An 18,923-nucleotide genomic window follows, 5' to 3' on the forward strand; every position below is an offset into this window, starting at 1 on the left:
GAAGTAACTTCACCTGCTGACTCATAAACTTGAATCAGATCAGCTGAAGGACTTTAGACTACAGTCCATTGTCACTTTAGACCAGAGAATTAAAACTAAATTAGTAAACAAATAGAAAAATACACTAAATACGTCTAAGGGAAGGAGCAGAGGATACTGTGGAGGAGCTCGATGGGAGGAGCTCTACCTGGGCGTTTTAAGTGTGTATATATAAGCTGAGATAAAAATGCTGTTTCACCTGTTTCTATCGACACGAAGCACAGACAGGTGCGTACAACAAAACCTGCACCACCTGACTTCAGCAGGTACTTTGATCGAACATTCGAGTGAGTATTTTTAAGACTCCCATATTGTAAATTAGTTTCTTTAGAAAAAACACACACTGGTGATTAGGGTTAGATTTTGTAAATGTATGTTATCAAAGAAAGTGATGACATCAATGCAGCTACATGGTGACAGAAACTCAAAAGACCTGTTTAAAACATATTTGTTTTGGATTTCGGAATTTTAAATTCAGTTAGTTCTTTTAAAAGACTGTGTTAGAGGAAGAGGATAAACATAATCAGCTTTTTATCGCCTCTCATGATGTTCCAGTTTTCCATTCACTCCCACTGGATTTCTGCCGCTGTTTTTTTTTTTTTAGATTGGAGCAGTGTCGGGTGAAAGCTCAGTACAGAAATCATGGAGTCAAACACTTCACAAAGTCAGTCTAGAAGAAGCCCCGGAGAAGCCAAAGAGTCAGTGGTGAGAAGAAAAGCTGAGGCTGGAAAATCAGGAGTAGGAAGGGGTGGGGTAAGGCTGAGCAAGGCTACAGGAGAGGAGCAGAACAGAGAGGTAATCCAGGTGAATAAGGTAACAGGCAGGGGGAGGAAAGGAGATGTGGAGAACGGCAGACGAAGCCAGCCAAACACCAACAAAGTTTTGAGAGAGCCTGATCTGACAATAAAGGTAGAGAAAGAAGGTGTAGGTGAGAGGAAAAACGGACAGACAGTAGAGAGAAAAAAGAAAAATGAAAGTACAGTAAGAGTCGCAAAGGAAGAATTAAAGAAGAGAGTGGAGGTGAAGAAAGGAGGTGGGGATGGAGAAATTATTCTTCAAAAGGCTGAGGAAGAAAAAAAGATAGGTGAGCTGTTTAAAAGGGGACCAGGAGCCGCAGGAAAAGGAACAAGGGAAGAAAACCAGGTAAAGAAAAAACTATCGAGAACTGGAAGTAAACAATCATTGGGAATTGAGGACTATCTGACTCTCCTGAAGTTATTAAAAATTAACCTGCCCAAAGGAGCGTTGAATCTAACGGTCATCAAACACTCAGCGGATCCGAATGTCATCCAGGATGCCCAAAATATCATCCAAGACCTGGAAAAATTTAAACTTAAGTTTATTGCAAACCCTCGTCTGGGGTGCCGTGAGGTTAAGCATGCTCTGATTCTGAAAAAGAGAGGCAATGCTCAAGAAATCTCACGGATCATTTTTTTCGAGAACGCTAAAGATTCTGAGGAAACTTTGAAGGATGCATGGACGAAAAATGCATCCAACGGTGGCCATGGGTTCAGAATGAGGGACAGATACAGGACCACACCCATCTCCATACCTGTCATGTACGCCACAGCAAAAACAAGGAGCTGGAAACGTTTAGAGCCGGGAGAAGATCTTGCAAAGATCACAGAGGGTGTGAGGGTAAACGTTCAAGAGCTTGAGAAGATGGAATACTCTGATGAATCTTCGATCCAGGCATCTTCCGGCCCGCAGAGGTTTGGAAATTTTTTCCGAAATCCAGCAGATGAAATGGAATGCCTTAAGTTCTTCCACGAACAGAAAGAGATTACATCAAAATACGACAAACTGACCTACACCAAGGGCAACAAGGTGGAATTTGGGTTCCTCACAGGAAATTTGGACTTTCTAGCAGAGGCCAGGCACAAGACAGCCTCTGCTAAAAGCAACAAATTCAGTACACCAAACAAAGACAAAATCATAATTGAATGTAAAGGGACTACTGGTGACATGGTGGGCAAACTGTTCACTAAGCCCCACAATGGATGTCGCCAAGCTCAGTTTACTGAGACCCATGAATACTGGTACCAAACACAGGCCTATATGTACATACTGAAAAGAGTGAAGCAAACTGCTACAGTCAGGGCTGTGATGGTGGTCAGACATTATCACAGCGACAGCAGCAGATTGAGAGATTTCTGCTGGAACTACCTGAGGGAAGACCACACCAAGCAGATCGATGAGCTGAGAGTTTACTGCCAAGAGGAGGTGCTGGCTCGATTCCTGGCTGTACTTGGACTCATCTTCCAGAAAGAGACAGATCCCTTGGAACAAATACCTTGAAAAGATCGCTATTATTATTACGCTATTATTATTAACAAACAATATTTATTAAGTGTTTGAAAGATTTTACATGATGTATAATGTTCGTGATTGATTCTCATCCCTTTGGAGTTGTAAGGTTCAATCTCCATTCTGAGCAGTTTTGAGATACTGAGTTTCAAAGATTTTGCATTCCAAATAGCAAAACTGATATGTGGAATAAGTCTGTGTCATACATGAAAATGACAGACACCCTAAGTGTATTGTAAATGTACAAAATCAAAATCTTATCAAATTTGTAAACAAGTTTTTTTGGAACAGGTCAAATACAGATACAACCCTCTAATCCTAAGAACTCACTTTCTGCTTGGAATTATAAGGTTTTATCTGACAAAACATAAAAAGAAGCAATCATTTTCAAGGAACACAAACAGGTTACTCACAACTTTTTAAAAAGATAAAATTGGTGTTGTAGCAGTGTGTCTACATTATCAGAAAGTGAAATTTAATGGCTTTTTATGATATTTTTATGAAATTTATTTTTATTACTTTAGTTTTTATGACATTTATTTCTTGTTTTAGGACAAATCATCTTTTCTTATTCAAAAAGGCATAGCTTTTTATGTATAAAGGTCAGTGCTAAATACTTTGTCCAGTGCAGAGGTCAGTTTTAGATAGGAACTATTAGTTTAAGTGTCCTTTAGGTTTCACAGCAACCAGCTACTGTAATGAACTGTCTGAGCAAGTAAGTGTAGCAAGTCAATCTAAAGGATAGATAGAATAGATAGAACAGTTAGAACCTTATAATTCCAAGGGGACAGTTTCTGTCAAACAAGTTGCAGGAAATGCTACAATTGTCGATACTGAACAGTGAATTCATGGTATTTTAATACTTTCTTTCATTTTCTATGCCAATAGATGCAGCATGTAGTAAGTTCCACTGCAGTTCTTAAGTTGCAGTTGGAAAAGATGTATTAACTGCACCATCTAGTAACAACAGTTCTGATTAATTGGTAAACCTCTCTGAGATACAATGTGAACATTAAGAGTCCAAGAATGGATCCTTGTGGAACCCCACAGACAATGTCAGAAAACTGAATTTACACACTGAGGGGTTTCAGAGACTTTTAAATCAATTACATATTTGCTGAAAAAAATGAAAGTCTAGGTCAAATGCTATAAAAAAGACATTCGCAGAAAAAGCATTATCATTGACTACAGGGATGCTGCCATAATAGTAGTATATTCTGGTATATTCTGTTATCGTACTCTATAGTAATAGTGTTGTAGATTATTATTTTTAAAGATTTTCAAGACAGGAAAGCTTAGAGATTAGAGACAATTCAAGGGTTTCGTTCCAAAATGCATTATAGACCACTTTCAAAAATTTTCATTTGTTATTTATATACATTGTTTGTGGGCTTTACACATACAAAAAAATCATACATGATTAATAACACCTTTATTAGGGATATAAAAATGTGTTTTCCGTTATTCCTCAGATGTTTTTCTTTTCTAAAACTTGTTATATCCAACATTTTACAGTATTTTGGAATGAAACTTCTCAATTATTCATCATTTATGAACGGAAGTGATGTGATCTTCATTCTGTTCTTTAACTTTACAAGTACAACTTGGTTACGATAATAAAAGATAAATATTTATTTATGTACAGTTTTCAATTCAGTCACAATTCAGACAGCACTGCATTGAGAAAGGTTTTTTATAGCCCCACTATGTAGAATAAAGCCACCCATATTAAAAATGACAGCAGATGGATCAGAAGTTAAGTGCCTTGCTCGTAACCTCTTGATAAACAGCCAAGTTCCCTTTTGACTGATCCCCAGCCCTGCGGTCAAACATCATGTTTTGACGCGTAGATGACGGTGGACATCAAGAGCATCTACTCATGTTGAGAACATGGGTCAAGATAAAAAAAAATTTGCCATAATAAAATAAGAAAGAAGTATGTGTGTTTGTCAGGGACTACTTTGTTTATGAACAGCAGCCATGCAAACAAAGATAATGGAATGTCAAGAGCTATTAGGAGGTCAAGTTACTGACTAAATCAGTGTACAGTCTCTATCTGCATACAGCCTAATGTATATATCATCGCTGTTCAGAAAAAACCCATGAATCTTCATTTTGATTTTGATTTTTCCACATCATTTAAACACAGCAGCTGCTCTTTACATTTTCTAAGCTTTCAGAAAAAAGGTACAAAAGTGTCACTGGAGTGGTTCTCTCAAAGGTATATCTCAGTATCTTCAGTCAGGGAACTTAATTGTACCATACTCCATTTAAATTATATTTTCTAAGTTGTATTGGCTCCACGTCTCGTCTCCAGACTTTTTATATTATTGTTCTGTTTTAAAACATTAGATTATGAAAGGGTATAAATATGTACTTTTCACCTGGCAAAACTTATTTAAGGTACACAATTGGAACTTAAAACCACTGTTGTACCTTTGAGGGAACATTTACATTGTTTGTACCTTAATGAATGAAAAATGTACCTGCACTGTACCTTTATTGCTAATAGTGTACAATAACTTACATTGAAAGTTAAGAACATTTTTGTACTCTCTTATAAAAATAGTATTTTGGAGAGATGATTTTCGACTGCATGTTGTTGTTGTTATTGTTTTCATTATTTAAGTAATCCAAAAGCAGAAATGTCTATATTTTCTTTGAATCCTCTCCTTTAAAAGTGCACAAAAGGAATGTCTTTATTTATTTTCAAGCCACCTGTGACAGGTTTTCTTAATACCACCTGTAGGTCATTTTTAATGTATTAAATGGCATATGCTGATGAATTGTAATGGAAAATTAGAGTCAAAGTGTACTTTAATTTCTTTATTTCCCCACTACTGAAGTCTCCTGATTCCCCCCCCCCTCTCTCTCTTCCTCTCTCCCGCTGCCTTGCCCTCTTCCCTCTCAGTCAGCCTTGTCAATTATTGATGACTCTTGCTGGCTGAAAGGGTAACAGGTCTACAGGAGGAGTCTATTGCCCATTCACATCTGCCTCTCTCCCTTCAGAGCAGTGCTTTCCATCCACGTACACACACACACACACACACACACACACACACACAAACAGGCACACAGTCCGGTCTGTTTTATTGTGGGAATATGCATTGTCTTGCCCATCTCAACTCCTTTTGTTTACCTTTGTGTGTTTGTGCGCGTGACTGTGTGTGTGTCATTGGGAGCCCATGGACATGCAAGAGTTACTGCTGTCAGTCAACAGACAGCGGGATAGAAGGAAGGATGTAGAGAGAGATTAAATGCGAGAGAGGCAGGGGGCAGAGAGAGAGAGAGAGAGGGAGATAGAGGGAGAGACGCAGAGGATTTTAATTTATCTGAATCACTGACGTGCTCCATGGCTGGTCGTTTTATTATTGAAGCTTTCGGTCACTAACAGAACGATGGAGAAAAGGAACGAGAAGTTTTTCTCCAGGAAAAGAAGTTTCACATTTGGAGCCTATGGAGGGTGAGCTCACTACCAAGAGAAATGAAATTTTAATTTAACTTCGAAATAATATGAATACAAGATGTCAATTAATCATAAATGTAATTGCTGGTGCGGACTTATTCAACATGACAAGCTTTTCTGTCTGCAGGATTGACAAGTTCATCAGTGGCAATGAGAGCAGGTAGAACAGAATATTTACACCTTCACAGAAAAGCTGCATAACTTGAGCATTGTCCAGTAGGAAAGTCCCTGGCCTCTTCTTCTGTTGGACAGGCTTAACTCTGGACTCAGGTTATCTGACTAGCTGAGAAATTCCTAGAGACATTTCCCTTGAACTGTAGTCTGTCTCTGTTCGTTCCAGTCGGCCAGAGTCCCTAGGACACAGCATTCTGGACATTCTGGACTCTCCATCCAATGAGACCAAACCTTTTGTTCCTACCAATTCCAACCAGAAGGTAAGAATTATTTCTGCTTCGCTGATTTCGTTTAAATAAAATCCATAAATCCATGAGAAGAAGATGATTCAGTCTCAGCTGCTAAAGCATTAAAGTTCCTCCACTTTCTCTTGCTCTCTTCTGTGCCTTCCTCTCCAAACTGTTCCAGGTGACGGAGCTGTTTGAGATCATTGAAAAGCTGCAGGTAGTTTTCCTCTCTCCTTCACGTCTTCATCATGTCCAGATGCTTGGCTGTTTCTAAGCAGATGGTTTGTTCTCTGCTTCTCCATTTATAGGGCAGCAGATTAGATGAACAACGCTGCGAGTTCCCTCCACCTTTTAAGGTACAAGCCGTTCTTGTCATTTTCCAAAATATATTTGTGTATGCAGTGACTGGCCAGGATCAGACCACAAGCAGATAAAGGCAATGACGCATGTTTACCTGTTACCTGGAACTTGGCTAAAGAGACAGACTTTGTAGCCAAAACACCAGAGCACAGCTGCTTACCTGCAGTTACAGTACCAGTCAAGTCACACCTCACTGAATGAAGGTTTTTCATAGGTTTTTATAAAGCTTACGCTAAAATGCTTAAATTCATATTCTTGTTTTAAGACAAAAGTAAATACTGAATTTGGTGCCTATGTATTTCCAAAATGAACATTTTAAAGGTTAAAATCATATTTTTGAATGCACCCCAATCAAGTAGTTTTTTTCAACAAGTGGTCAGCATATCATGGCTGTCCAAAAAACAAGAAGTATCTCCAAAATGATAAGTTCACAGGAGAGGGCAAAGCTGTTCTTTGTGTTTAATGGAAGTTAATGTGAAGAGATTTTATTTCAAACAATTTTGAAACATTTCCATTGGTCCACTCATCATACAATTTTCACCCAATGTAAAGAACAGTTGCTGTGCTCAAATGATGTAGAAAAATACAAAAAAGTGGAGATTTTTTTTTGGACAGTGATGATATGCGGAACAAAATCCCAAGTGGCTCCTCATAAAGCTCCTTGAAATAACAACAGTGCATAAAGCAGAGGTGCAGGCCCAGATCATCAAGCTATTGGCCCCTGGGCAATAATGTTTGGTGAGCCCTTATCTGGCTACCTTATTTGGGTGGTCAGTGATTTTTTACCTCTGATGACGCAGAACACTGCCAACAAGGACAGCTCAACTTTTAAACTCAGATAATTGACATTTTTATTTGGAAAGGGGCATCTTCCACTCTGTTGACGTTTCGTCTCATTTTTGCAGATCCCTCAGGCACATCTTTTGAATCCCTAGAGCTTTAAGTTCAAGGTACATTCACAGGGACGCTAGCACAATGCTAAAAACCTGACAGATGGAATGAGATAATGTAAGAATAATTAAGGGTAGTGTAATGGTTATTAAGCAGTGATTGGAGGAGAAAAAAGCAGCAGGATTGGGCAGTCACCCAAATTACACCATGTCCTAACAGCAAACTGGCATTCAAATGTAGTATCGCATTGCATCACAAGGCCTGCAGGATGTCTACACCAGAAATATTAAATTTGTGTCAAAATGTAAACACACCACAGGCCTCTCAAAAGAGAGCTGCTTTACTGACAGAGCTGCCCAGCTGTGGTTTGGGGAATGTATTTAATAGTGTTTGTAACAGGTTGCGTTTTATCCCCACATTTAACATCAGTAGTCTAAATGACATATAAAATAGCATTATACGTCTAACTTGTGTCTACCTGTTACTTAGCTAACCTAAAAAGCAAACAAATGGTTTTCACTTCTAACTTTCAGCACTCTGGCTGTTTCTCTCCAAGTTGTTTACTGGAAGGGCCATAGAAATCCCTCTCTTCCCTGCTTTATAGTAGACTTTCTTCTCATCCATTTTAAGGTGGAATTGCAAAGTGACGTGTCAAACACAGAAATGGCGTGTCACATCGCCTTGCGCTCTGCCGCTCGCAGTTGGTGTAGACATCCTCACTGAATAGAACAGAAGCATGCTGGTTTTTTCACCTGTTAGGACATGGTGTTAGCTCATTTTTCCCACTGTGCCGCTACAGTAAAGTTCGCAGCGTGAGTTGAAACAGCTGCTTAGAGTTTCTCATAACTCTTTCTCATAACTGCAGAGGGAGGTTACTTTAAAGAATCTAAAATATAAGATAGTTTTGATTTATTTGTTTTTCTTTTTTCCAGTGTAAAATTCCCTACAAGTTATGAAAATAATGAACCCTTCCATGAATAGGTCTGTCCACTTTTGACAGGTGCTGTACTTTAGGATTTGTGTTCATGACAGTTTCTATATGGCACTCCTGAATAAACAGTAAATCCTCCATAGAAGTGGCTGTGTAGACTAAAATGTCTCTTGGTCTGTGGTTTATGGGAAGATGCAGCTAGTTCCACAAATGCATTTTGTTTCTTGTTTCTTCAGTCTCGGCTGCTGAAGATCGGTGATGGCTTACCCCTCATCTTATCTCCTAAATCTGGGGGTTACTGGATTGACCCCCCACTGGACAGACGTGTGGACACGAGTCCCACATCATCACAGGTTGTGTTAGGCCTGGAGAGTTACGACATCATGGAGAGAGACAGTGAGGCCAAGATCTACCAGGAGTTCTTCCGACACAGGGTCAGTCAGCTTTACTTTAAATCTGGGTTTAGGCCTGCAGGCACAAAAGAAAAACATATTCACAGCTTGGAGGTTGCTGTTACTCAATGAGCTTAGGAGCCTGAGTTCTGAGTTCTTCAGAACTGCAATTATTCATTTGATCTGTGTGGTTCCCAATCTCAGTGTTGTGACTCCAAGCTCTGCTGTTTTTGTGCTCAGCTCTGGCTTAGCTCATGAAGAGTTTGATAATTAGCTGATCGGGTGAATCAAGTGTGTCAGATAACTTAAGCATATTAACCCCTTAAACTCTAGACTTGTTTTCCTGTAACCATGAATCATTCACTACTACTATGACATTAATATATTAGTAGATAGTCATGAGAGAGAGATGAATGAGAGTCCTGACCAACAGGGTCCTTAGACTTTAAAGGTGCACTGTGTAAGATTTAGGGGGGTCTATTAGTAGAAATGGAACGTAGTCTACAAACCACGTTTTCATTAGTATATAATCACCTGCAACTATGAATCGTCTTTTCATTAGCTCAGAATGAGCCTTTCCTATCTATGTAGGGAGCAGGTCCTCTTCCAACAGAGGAAACCATGTTGTGCCGCCATGTTTCTACAATAGCCCAGAATGGACAAACCAAACGCTGGCTCTAGAGAGTGTCTCTCACTTTTTTACATTGAAGCAGCAGCTTAAATTTGGTGCTGCTACAGCACTAGAGCACTGGTTGGAAGACACAGAAAAACATTCAGTTGCTCACTGCAAGATGCCGCTAAATCTGACACACTGCACCTTTAAGGGGTTAAATACTATAATTTATTGTCTGGTAGGCAGTCGGTATGTTTTTCGGCATATCTTGCAAGTCACTGTTCTTTTGCCTCGCTCTCCCTTCAGTACCATCAGTCGTTCACTGCTGTGGACCCTTCGCTGGGGCCACTGGTTCTGTCCATCTGTCTGGAGGAAGAGGAGAACAGACTGAGGGTGATTCTGAGGTGAGGCTGCCTTCAGCATTCCTGTTAATTAGGGGTTTAAAAGTGCATCAATACATCAGGATGCATTGATTTGAATGTGACGGTCAGGCTACATCAATTTTAGCATGTTAGAATGGAAAGTTAGGTAAAGTAAAAAAAGAAACACAAAACCAAAACGTTTGGTACATTCTTTTATTGTGTATATTGCACTACTGTGTAAATATTTCAGTTATATACATGTTTGTGTATTTAGGGTATTTTTTAAACTTAAAAAACAAATCCAATCAAAGAGAATTGTGAAGAAATCTGAAATTTCAGGTTGCATTGGATAATTTATTAAAGAATCACGAACAAACGCACTTATTGTAAGACCAGAGCTTAATAATGAGCCAACTGTACAATACAAATATAAGTATGAAGGGGTTTCAGTCCAGTTCTGAAGAATGATAAGCAAGTCAACATTTTGTCTAAGTTCTAAACTAGTTCCCTTACAGAACTGAGGGTCGAGAAAAAAAACACATGTGAATAATGTGTCATCACAGTTGGAATGAAATGGCACATGATCACATGATCACACTTTTTTAATGTATGTGCAAAACGTGAGATGTGCAAAAACTTTATTTGTGAAATTAATGTGTTTTTTCGTAAGGGTCAGTCAGTGTTCTGTATTGTTTGACTGCCAGTTGTGTTGGGCTTTGGAGTTAACCATAAATGTTTCATTAGTCGGTTCATCCAGGTGATCTTCTGTGATAGATTATTACACACACACTCCTTTTTTTCTCCTTAGGATGAACGAGTGCTCTCTGCATGGGACGTTTTCTGTCTCTCTCTTCCAGCAGCTCCCCACAGCCGTGGAGCTTGCAAAGGTACTTCAGAGGAGCCTGAGAATTAACATGAACGCTAATTACTTATGAGAACAAAAAGCAAATGAAAACAATTACATAGATTTTTATCTCTCACCATCCTCAGATGTTGTGTGCCAGTGTGAACGTGTCCAGCTTTGAAGTGGTCAGCTACCTAAAGGTGACAGTCCTCTCTCTATCCCTCCATTTTCCTCACCTGTGGATGTGGTCTAAAATATGGCAACTATTTAGCCTCTAAACCTTTAACCTCCATCTCTCTCTCTCTTTCTCTCTTGTTCTCTCTTTTAGGCTCCAGAGCTTATAACAGCATTTGATGAACACAGAGTGTCTCAGAACTTTAAGTTTGGTGTCTTATATCAGAAGGAAGGGCAGGTAAACAACCAATTATGCAGAATTTAGTGGCTTATGTCCAAATAAATTTAATAAGCTTTTAAAAATACAGTGTTCTACAGAATATATGGCACCACTGTTAAAGATCATTAAAGGCTAAAATAGTGTTACAAAAATCAACTTCAAAACATGTCACAATTGTTGCACCCCTGCAATTAGTCATTTTATCACCCTGAAAGCCATTTTAGTTCACATTTATAAGAGGTGCCAATAATTATAAAGGGCACTACACTAATTGCAGCTTCCTACACAAACGTTCTATGAGTTTTATATCACTCTCTGCAATGTGTAATGTTTCTTGGGCAGTTGACGGAGGAGGACATTCTCAGTAATAATGAAGAGAGTGAAGAGTTTAAGGACTTTCTCTCCATACTGGGCCAAACAGTCAAACTGCGTGGATTCACCGGGTAAACAGCAAACAGCTGTCCTCTGTTTGTGCACGTCTTAAAAATAATGTTATATACAAAAAATGTTAGATGGCTCCAGGTGTTTTGGGCTCTAGGTGTTTCTCCCACTTTCTCAGATTCAGAGGCGGACTGGACGTGTCTCATGGTCAAACAGGAAGTGAAGCTGTGTTCACTTCTTTCCATGGGAGAGAGATCATGTTCCATGTCGCCACCAAACTGCCCTTCACAGACGGAGATACGCAGCAGGTGCTTCCTTCTTCTTCTACTCACTGACCACGTTATGAGGTCCACTTCTCTTATAGGTCCTCTGTGTAGGCCAGGGGTGGTCCAGCTCTGATCCTGGAGGGCTAGAGTTCTGCACGGTTTGATTTTCCTTCTCAAAGATACCTGATTTAACTCTTCAGTTAATTAACAGGTTTAGCAGTCCAACGGTATTGGGTTCTGACCCTCCACAACTGGAGTGCCCCACTCTTGATATAGACTGTAGTCCATCGCTTGACATGCAGTGTCTTGTAAAGGGCTAGAAATGTCTAACAAAAAGTGTACTCTTACTGTACACCAGCAAGGTGGATCTGCAAGTTGTGGCTTTCTAATACTTACAGTACTAGTTTAAACACAGCTTATAATTTTTCTTTTACTTTTTTATGCATTTTAGAAAAAATAGTAAAGACATCAAGTAGTAGTAGATGTCTGTAGTCTTTACAATCACAAATACCAATCTTCTACCAAACAGAGGTATTTAGACTCACTCTATCTAACTGCACACCTGATTGGCTCAAGGACAGACATTCCATTTTCATTCCATTAACTTTTAATGTTGCACACATAGGAATAAAAAATTAAGATATACTGATTGTGCTTTTTCAACTCTATAGCTATATGCCAAAATTTGAACACCCTGGTCAAAGTATATATTTTCTAAGTGAAAATGTGTTAACACATCTTTCATAGAGAATACACTTTAATGTGCCATTTTTAAAATCCTAATTTGAGTGCACAATTTCTGGCTAAATTTCACATATTAGGAAAAAAATAAAACAAAGTATAAAATGCACCATATCTTTTGCATAGACCACATTTAATGTTTTAGTTTTTTTCCTAATATGATAATTTCAGCAGATAGTAATTGTACATTAAAATGTGCAAATGTGTTTTCTGTAGAGAATATGTTAACATATTTTCACTATATTACATACATTATATATTATATCTTAGATTTCACTTTTACTATATTTCATTTCTGGTTAGGTGGACTTTTCTCAGTCCAGCAGTGATACTGAGGTGTTTAAAAACTCCAGCAGCACTGCTGTGTCTGATCCACTCGTCTGGCACAATAACACACTAACACACCACCACCACGTCAGTGTTACTGCAGTGCTGAGAATGATCCACAACCCAAATGATACCTGCTCTGTGGTGGTCCTGTGGGGGTCCTGACCATTGAAGAACAGGGTGAATGGGGGCTAACAAAGTATGCAGGAAAACAAATTAACTACAGTCTGTAATTATAGAAATACAAAGTGCACCTATATGGTAAGTTAAGCTGATTAAATGAACAATGAGTGTAGAAACAAGGAGGGGTTCCAAATAAAGGGCTCAGTCAGTGTGTATTTGTCTTAGAACAAAATGTCAAGTATTTAAGCACCAAGTTGTTTTTAAGATTATGGAAAACATACATTCAATCAGGCATGTTCAAACTTTGTATTGTATGCTTATATAAATTTACATGTTCTGCCAAATGTTGATGATATTAATGTCTATCCCAACAGTGTCTAAGCACAGTATCATATCATACTGTATTTTGATTTTATTTCTTTCCTCCTCCTCCTGTATGCTCAGCTTCAGAGGAAGAGACATATTGGCAATGATATTGTCGCTGTGGTTTATCAGGAGGGCCACACCCCTTTCATCTGTGATGTCATCACTTCCCACTTCCTACACTGCTTCATCGCTGTGAGGAGGGTGAAGAAGGAGAATGGGACAGATGGGGGGGACGGGGGTGCATTTCAGGTGATTCAGAGAAGCCAAGTGTGTGTGTCTGTGTTAAAAAAGATGAATGACAGCATTTAAACAGTTGGGGTGTTTCTGACCTCACAGCTGATTAAAAAAACATTAGATTATGATTCAGATTAAGATGAGAAAACCATTAAATGCATCATAAAATTGCAAATTTCACCACAATCTGATTTTTTTATTTTTGGTACAACTGAGAATTATTTTTAAAAAAACACCAAATACACAAACATGATAATTATTTACACAGTAGTGATATATAAACAGTAAAAACAACACACCAAGGTTAGATTTGAAAAAGGTTTTAGAGATGTATTTTGCCCAAAAGAACATACTGCACACCGTTAAATATTATAAGAATTTAGGGGTGTCCAATCTTATTATAAGGGTTGTGTGGCTGTTTTCATTACAACCAAGCAGGAACACACCTGATCAATTATTTGACTGAGACCAGTTGATTTAAACAAATAGAATCAAGTGTGCTTCTGCTTGATTGAAAAAAAAAATGCAGCCACACATAAAATTGGACCCCTTTTATGCCCCTGTTATAACTGATTATAATAATTATATGCATATATCTGTGTTTCAAAAGCCAGGCTAGAGCTGAGAAAGTTGGGTCCTCCGTAGCAGCGTCCTATGAAGCCTCCTAATTTGCGTTACATAATGCAAAACGGAACAGTCCACAAAGACCAATTTGTTATGTCGTCAGAAGGAAACTGGCACACAAAATTTGTTTGTCATTAAATACCATCCTGCAGCTAAAACCTGTTAAACTCACAGAACGCACACTGCATTCAAATTACAGCCTCTTAAACAGATACACAAATAGAGAAATAGCATACTGTACATATCATAAACCTAACATATATTTTACTAGCCTTTTTAGACAACGTGTAGTAGATGGTTTCATCTGCTGCCGTTTCTCTTGAACTTTCATCAGGTCAGACGTGCACAAAGGACTATGGGCGCCGGAAGACTGTGAAGGATACTCTGGTAGTGTCCTCAAAAATTGTCAGAAAGTGGAACGCAATTCTCAGCTGTATTTGAGGGATCTTTCTGATTGGATCAGCCTTGGATGACATAGCGGTTTAGAAATGCAGCCCACCTAGACCACAGCCTAACTTTTGGAACACAGCTTCTATTTCAATACAGTTGAAACGTCACCTTCAGATGCACTTTTTGCCCTCCTACGGAATCATTTCTTTTGATTGACAGGTGTCTGTCACTGCCAGGGAGGACGTGCCCCCGTTTGGCCCACCCCTTCCCAATCCTCCAATTTTTACAGAGGTAAGAACTGTGACTGTAAAGACACGCTAATAAACTTATTCACCAAGACAGGTGAAGTTCTACTGGTCCACAGGTAGCTACTTGCCCCTTTGCATAACCTGCATTGACCAGTCAGAATCTGTGATGAATCAGGAACTTGAGCTACTTCTGCAACCAAAACAAAAAGTCACTTTGGGCATCTGTAAAGGAATATTCAGCTTCACATTTACACTTTTCATCTAAACTGAAATGTAGTTGACTAGCGAATATGTGTGGTGTCCAATGTTTTCTGATTTAGCTTTTCACAGCAGGCTAATGTAGCTAATATTTATTAAAAGTTACATTAGCCTTGTAATACCAGAGCAAACTTTAAGAAGAAAACTTCAGACATAAAACCTGCTTTGGGCTGTTCAACTGCATTTAGCGTTAAGGGGTTTGTGTGAATCAGATTTTTAACAACTGTTCCTTTAATGCACAAAAAATTCTGTCTCGGAACAGAAGACAGCTCAAAACCTCTGGTAGATCTGAACACTGTCTAAACACTGAAATCATCATCATCATCATCATCATCTTTATCATATTTAGGGAATGTTTTCCTCTTCCAGGGCTCTGTGTTTCGGGAGTTTCTCTTGACCAAACTCATCAATGCTGAGATTTCCTGCTACAAAGCTGAACGGTTCAGTAAGCTAGAGGTAATAGAACTATTCACAATATGATAATTGTGCATCTTTTTGACTTTTCTACATATACATACTTTATACTTTCAAAAGTATCCAGACACCCTTCTAATTAGTGAATTCAGCTACTTTAATGTTCACCCACTAATGACGTGTTCGAATGCGATGACATGGCACTCAATTATGTATATACAGGCTGTTTAATAATTGATATTAATTAATAAAAAGATATTAATAGACAGCCTCCCTCCAAACTCCCCAGTAATACCCTTGATTTCAGTAGAAATGTTGGATTATCAGGTGTCTACAAAGTTTTGAATATGTGTATTGAATATATATGTACAATCAAAAGATAAAGGTTATATTAAGTCTCTCTTTATCCCTCCAAGTTGCGCACACGTTCCTCACTCTTGGAGGCGCTGCGCTCGGAACTGTCATCCCGCTCCCAGTGCATGCTGAGAGAGCCAGTGCACATGAGTGTCCCCCCGAATGCCCCTCCAAGTGAAGTGGGAAGGGCGGCTCCAGAGGGAGGAGGAGGTTTCATTGAAAACTTTAAGGTGAGACAGAAACGCCAATTGTAAAACAATGGTTTAGCTAAAAATAAAACAGTTAACAATGAATAGGAACTCCACCAATTAGCACTATGCAAATTGCATGGTTGAACACATTGGCCTCAAACCACATTATGTTACATAATCAGTAATACTTGCTTAAGGGATTTCTGACATTGTGTGACATGTTGTTATCTTTCAAAACGGACAAAAATAGGGACAGCATTCAGGCTTCGAGGCTGTGACTACTGTTGTTGATGATGTGGTTATCTATTAAAAAGGAATAAAAGTACGTCATACAATGTTAGAAACCACATAAGCAAGTCTGTGGAACCGCAGAAAAACAGTTCCCTACACCTTGATCTGGGTAAATTCCTGTTCAAAATTCGATTTACAAATGAGGCTCTGACATTTGGGGAGCCTGAGAGTCACAGAGGTGTTTTACTTATTTAAATAATAATGAAAGTTAAAATCAATTGCTGTTGCCTAACGGTAACAATTTCTCTCTCTGTCAGAGAGCCATCAGGGTGCGCAGTCACTCTTTTGACACGTTGGGAGGTACAAAGAAGACAGGAGGGACAGGAACCCAAAAGCAAAGGGTAATCTCTCAAAAACAAATGTGTATTCCTGTGTTTGTGGGGTGTTTCTGTGTTCTTCTTTATGAGTGCATCTAAATGCTGCTGTGCTACACCTAAACTAACTCTAACCTTACAGGGGAATGCCACCATTTTTTTTTCAAAATTTGTACATAAGTAGTTGAGATAGAAATAAGGTCAGAGTGGTCTGATGTAAAATGGTGCATTGAAGAGAAACTTACCAACTTGGATTTTTTTTACATTTGTGGTAATAGGAAACAGACTGTGATGTCTTCAGTGAAAATCGAATAATTTTATATACTGTCCAAAATGACCGGAAAACCTAAACATCCTATTAGTTTTTGCTGATTTTGGTAAAATCGCAAATCTCAAAAGATGAGTTTTCTTTGGGGACTATCTTTCCTTACAGTGCCCTGCTGTACCCCTCCACCATGAAAGCATTTTAAAAAAAGGTTTTAGGCCAAAACCTTATTCTCAAAATTATCTTAAAACAATGTCTCCGTCGTCACGTAATATATTTATTATCATTTTCTGTAATAACTTTCTGTGAGGGAGCTTTTAGAGGCAATAAATGGTTCAGACGTCTGGCTCCTATCACCACAATTGTGAACAATTTTGGCTCTGTAAGCTTTTCTAGAATAGAGCATTTCACATCAAACCACTCTGAACGACCTTTTTACATACTTTACATACATACATACTTTTGGCCATTTAATTATGCAGAATTTATTAAAAATTGGTGGAATTCTCCATGTAACTTCAGCAACTAAAAGATCAGGTTTATCCTTTACAGTTTTTAGAAAAAAGCACTTTTATGTCTGGACCAGCTAAATGTTTCCACAGCTTCAAAATATGTTTACCATCTCTCTCTCTCTCTCTCTCTCTTACTTACACACACACACACACACACACGCCCCTCTATTATTATCACCTGGCGAGGGAACTTTACAAGTACAGAACACTGAAAGTTTCATTTCACAGGTAGCCACATGACTGCATTGAGTATTGTAAATCATATGATCCTTCACATATTTTCTCTCCTTTTTCCATGAATTGACACATTGGAGCAGGATGGAGAAGGGTAAGTGGCACATTTGCACCTGAACACAGCGCCATGTCACTTAGTCATAAGTGAATCTGATCTCTTTCTCTAAGTACTGTCTGGATGGTGAATAGTTTAACTTTTGTTTTATATCTTTTGTGTGACCTACAGAGAGTCAGGTCACAGGACACCTGGCCCTGGCCCTCTGACCACCGATAACCTGGCCTACACAGAGGTCAAAGGTCATACAAGTCCTCAAGAAGACATGTAGCGAACTGCCTGCTGACTCCAGTGCTCCAACCATAAAGATCCTCCTTTTCTGACTTGAGACAAGACATGGAAGACTCACCAGCGAGGGAACTGGAAGATGTCCCAGCATGTCTGTGTAGAACAGTCAGTGTCATAGAGACGCCCGTGGGTTGTAGCTTTAGCTGTTTTAAACTCAGTACAAAATGATATGGTATTGTGAGCTCAAACTTTGGATAGCCAGCACCAGCATAGTAGGGCACCAAGTCCCGTCCCGAGAGACTTTAGAGCCAAACCTAACTGAATTCAGGCTCCATCGTGATGCCCATGTGCCGTGCCCTCTTTTAAATCCTGTTACTGGAGGTTTGATAGTTTGGTGGCAATGCTTGAGTTGCTAAAATGAACTACAATCAGTGGACAGATGTACTATGAATTCAAAAGTATCCACAAATCCCTTCTAAACAGTGAATTCAGCTACTTCAGGGTGCACCCATTACCGACACAGCTGTTGCGCACACACAGCTTGCATAATCTCCATAGAAAAGCACTGCTAATAGAATTGGATGTTCTGGAGCAGCCACAGCCAAGTCTGTGGTAACCAAGCCCAGCTCAAAGGGCCAGCTAGAGGGATACAAAGCCCCCAGCATTGGTCTGGAACAGAGGAACTGCATTTTCAGGAGTGATGGAGCACCAACCAGTATCTTTGGGATGAATTGGAGTGCCATTTGTGATCCAGAACTGATCATCCAACATTAGTATGTGACCTCACTAATGCTCTTATGGCTGAAAGCAATCACATCCTCACAGCAATGTGATAACATTTAGTGTGAAGCCTTTCCAGAAGAGTAGAGACAGCTACTGCAGCAAATGGGGAACAAACACACTGTTAATACCCTTGATTTCAGAAGAAATGTTAGATGAGGAGGTGTCTACACACTTTGGTACTACTTTATTTGGATAGCCACTGTAAATGCTTTGTAGACGCTTTGACTGCATTTAACTTAAAATAAGCTAAAAAGTGCTGCAGAGAGAGACTGGCTGTTCCCACTGATTTCTGGCAATGCTTTTCATCATCTTGAATGAAGTTTG

General features: G+C 39.1%; 2 protein-coding genes across 4 annotated transcripts; both read left to right on the forward strand.

The window, feature by feature from the left end:
• Window positions 1–3: 3 nt before the first annotated feature.
• Window positions 4–3,757, forward strand: LOC118820429. 2 transcript variants are annotated; one of them, XM_036588778.1, is made up of 2 exons: window positions 4–326; window positions 644–3,757. In XM_036588778.1, the coding sequence occupies exon 2, from the start codon at window positions 682–684 to the stop codon at window positions 2,335–2,337; it is 1,656 nt and encodes a 551-aa protein (XP_036444671.1). In that variant the 5' UTR covers window positions 4–326; window positions 644–681; the 3' UTR covers window positions 2,338–3,757. The 2 variants fall into 2 exon arrangements, with proteins under 2 accessions (XP_036444671.1, XP_036444679.1); XM_036588786.1 differs by having other exon boundaries at window positions 4–267.
• Window positions 3,758–5,432: 1,675 nt separating this feature from the next.
• si:ch1073-90m23.1 (rap1 GTPase-activating protein 2) lies at window positions 5,433–18,576 on the forward strand. Of its 2 annotated transcripts, XM_036588807.1 has the most exons (19): window positions 5,433–5,809; window positions 5,940–5,972; window positions 6,153–6,246; window positions 6,395–6,430; window positions 6,522–6,569; window positions 8,632–8,829; window positions 9,707–9,804; window positions 10,571–10,649; window positions 10,753–10,806; window positions 10,935–11,018; window positions 11,343–11,443; window positions 11,560–11,689; window positions 13,283–13,453; window positions 14,672–14,743; window positions 15,328–15,414; window positions 15,789–15,956; window positions 16,466–16,549; window positions 17,617–17,627; window positions 17,760–18,576. In XM_036588807.1, the coding sequence occupies exons 1-19, from the start codon at window positions 5,745–5,747 to the stop codon at window positions 17,857–17,859; spliced, it is 1,713 nt and encodes a 570-aa protein (XP_036444700.1). In that variant the 5' UTR covers window positions 5,433–5,744; the 3' UTR covers window positions 17,860–18,576. The 2 variants fall into 2 exon arrangements, with proteins under 2 accessions (XP_036444700.1, XP_036444690.1); XM_036588797.1 differs by having other exon boundaries at window positions 5,433–5,972.
• The last annotated feature ends 347 nt before the right edge of the window (window positions 18,577–18,923 follow it).

Source organism: Colossoma macropomum, unplaced genomic scaffold (assembly GCF_904425465.1).
Source record: "Colossoma macropomum unplaced genomic scaffold, Colossoma_macropomum, whole genome shotgun sequence".
NCBI classification, from domain to species: Eukaryota; Metazoa; Chordata; class Actinopteri; order Characiformes; family Serrasalmidae; genus Colossoma; species Colossoma macropomum.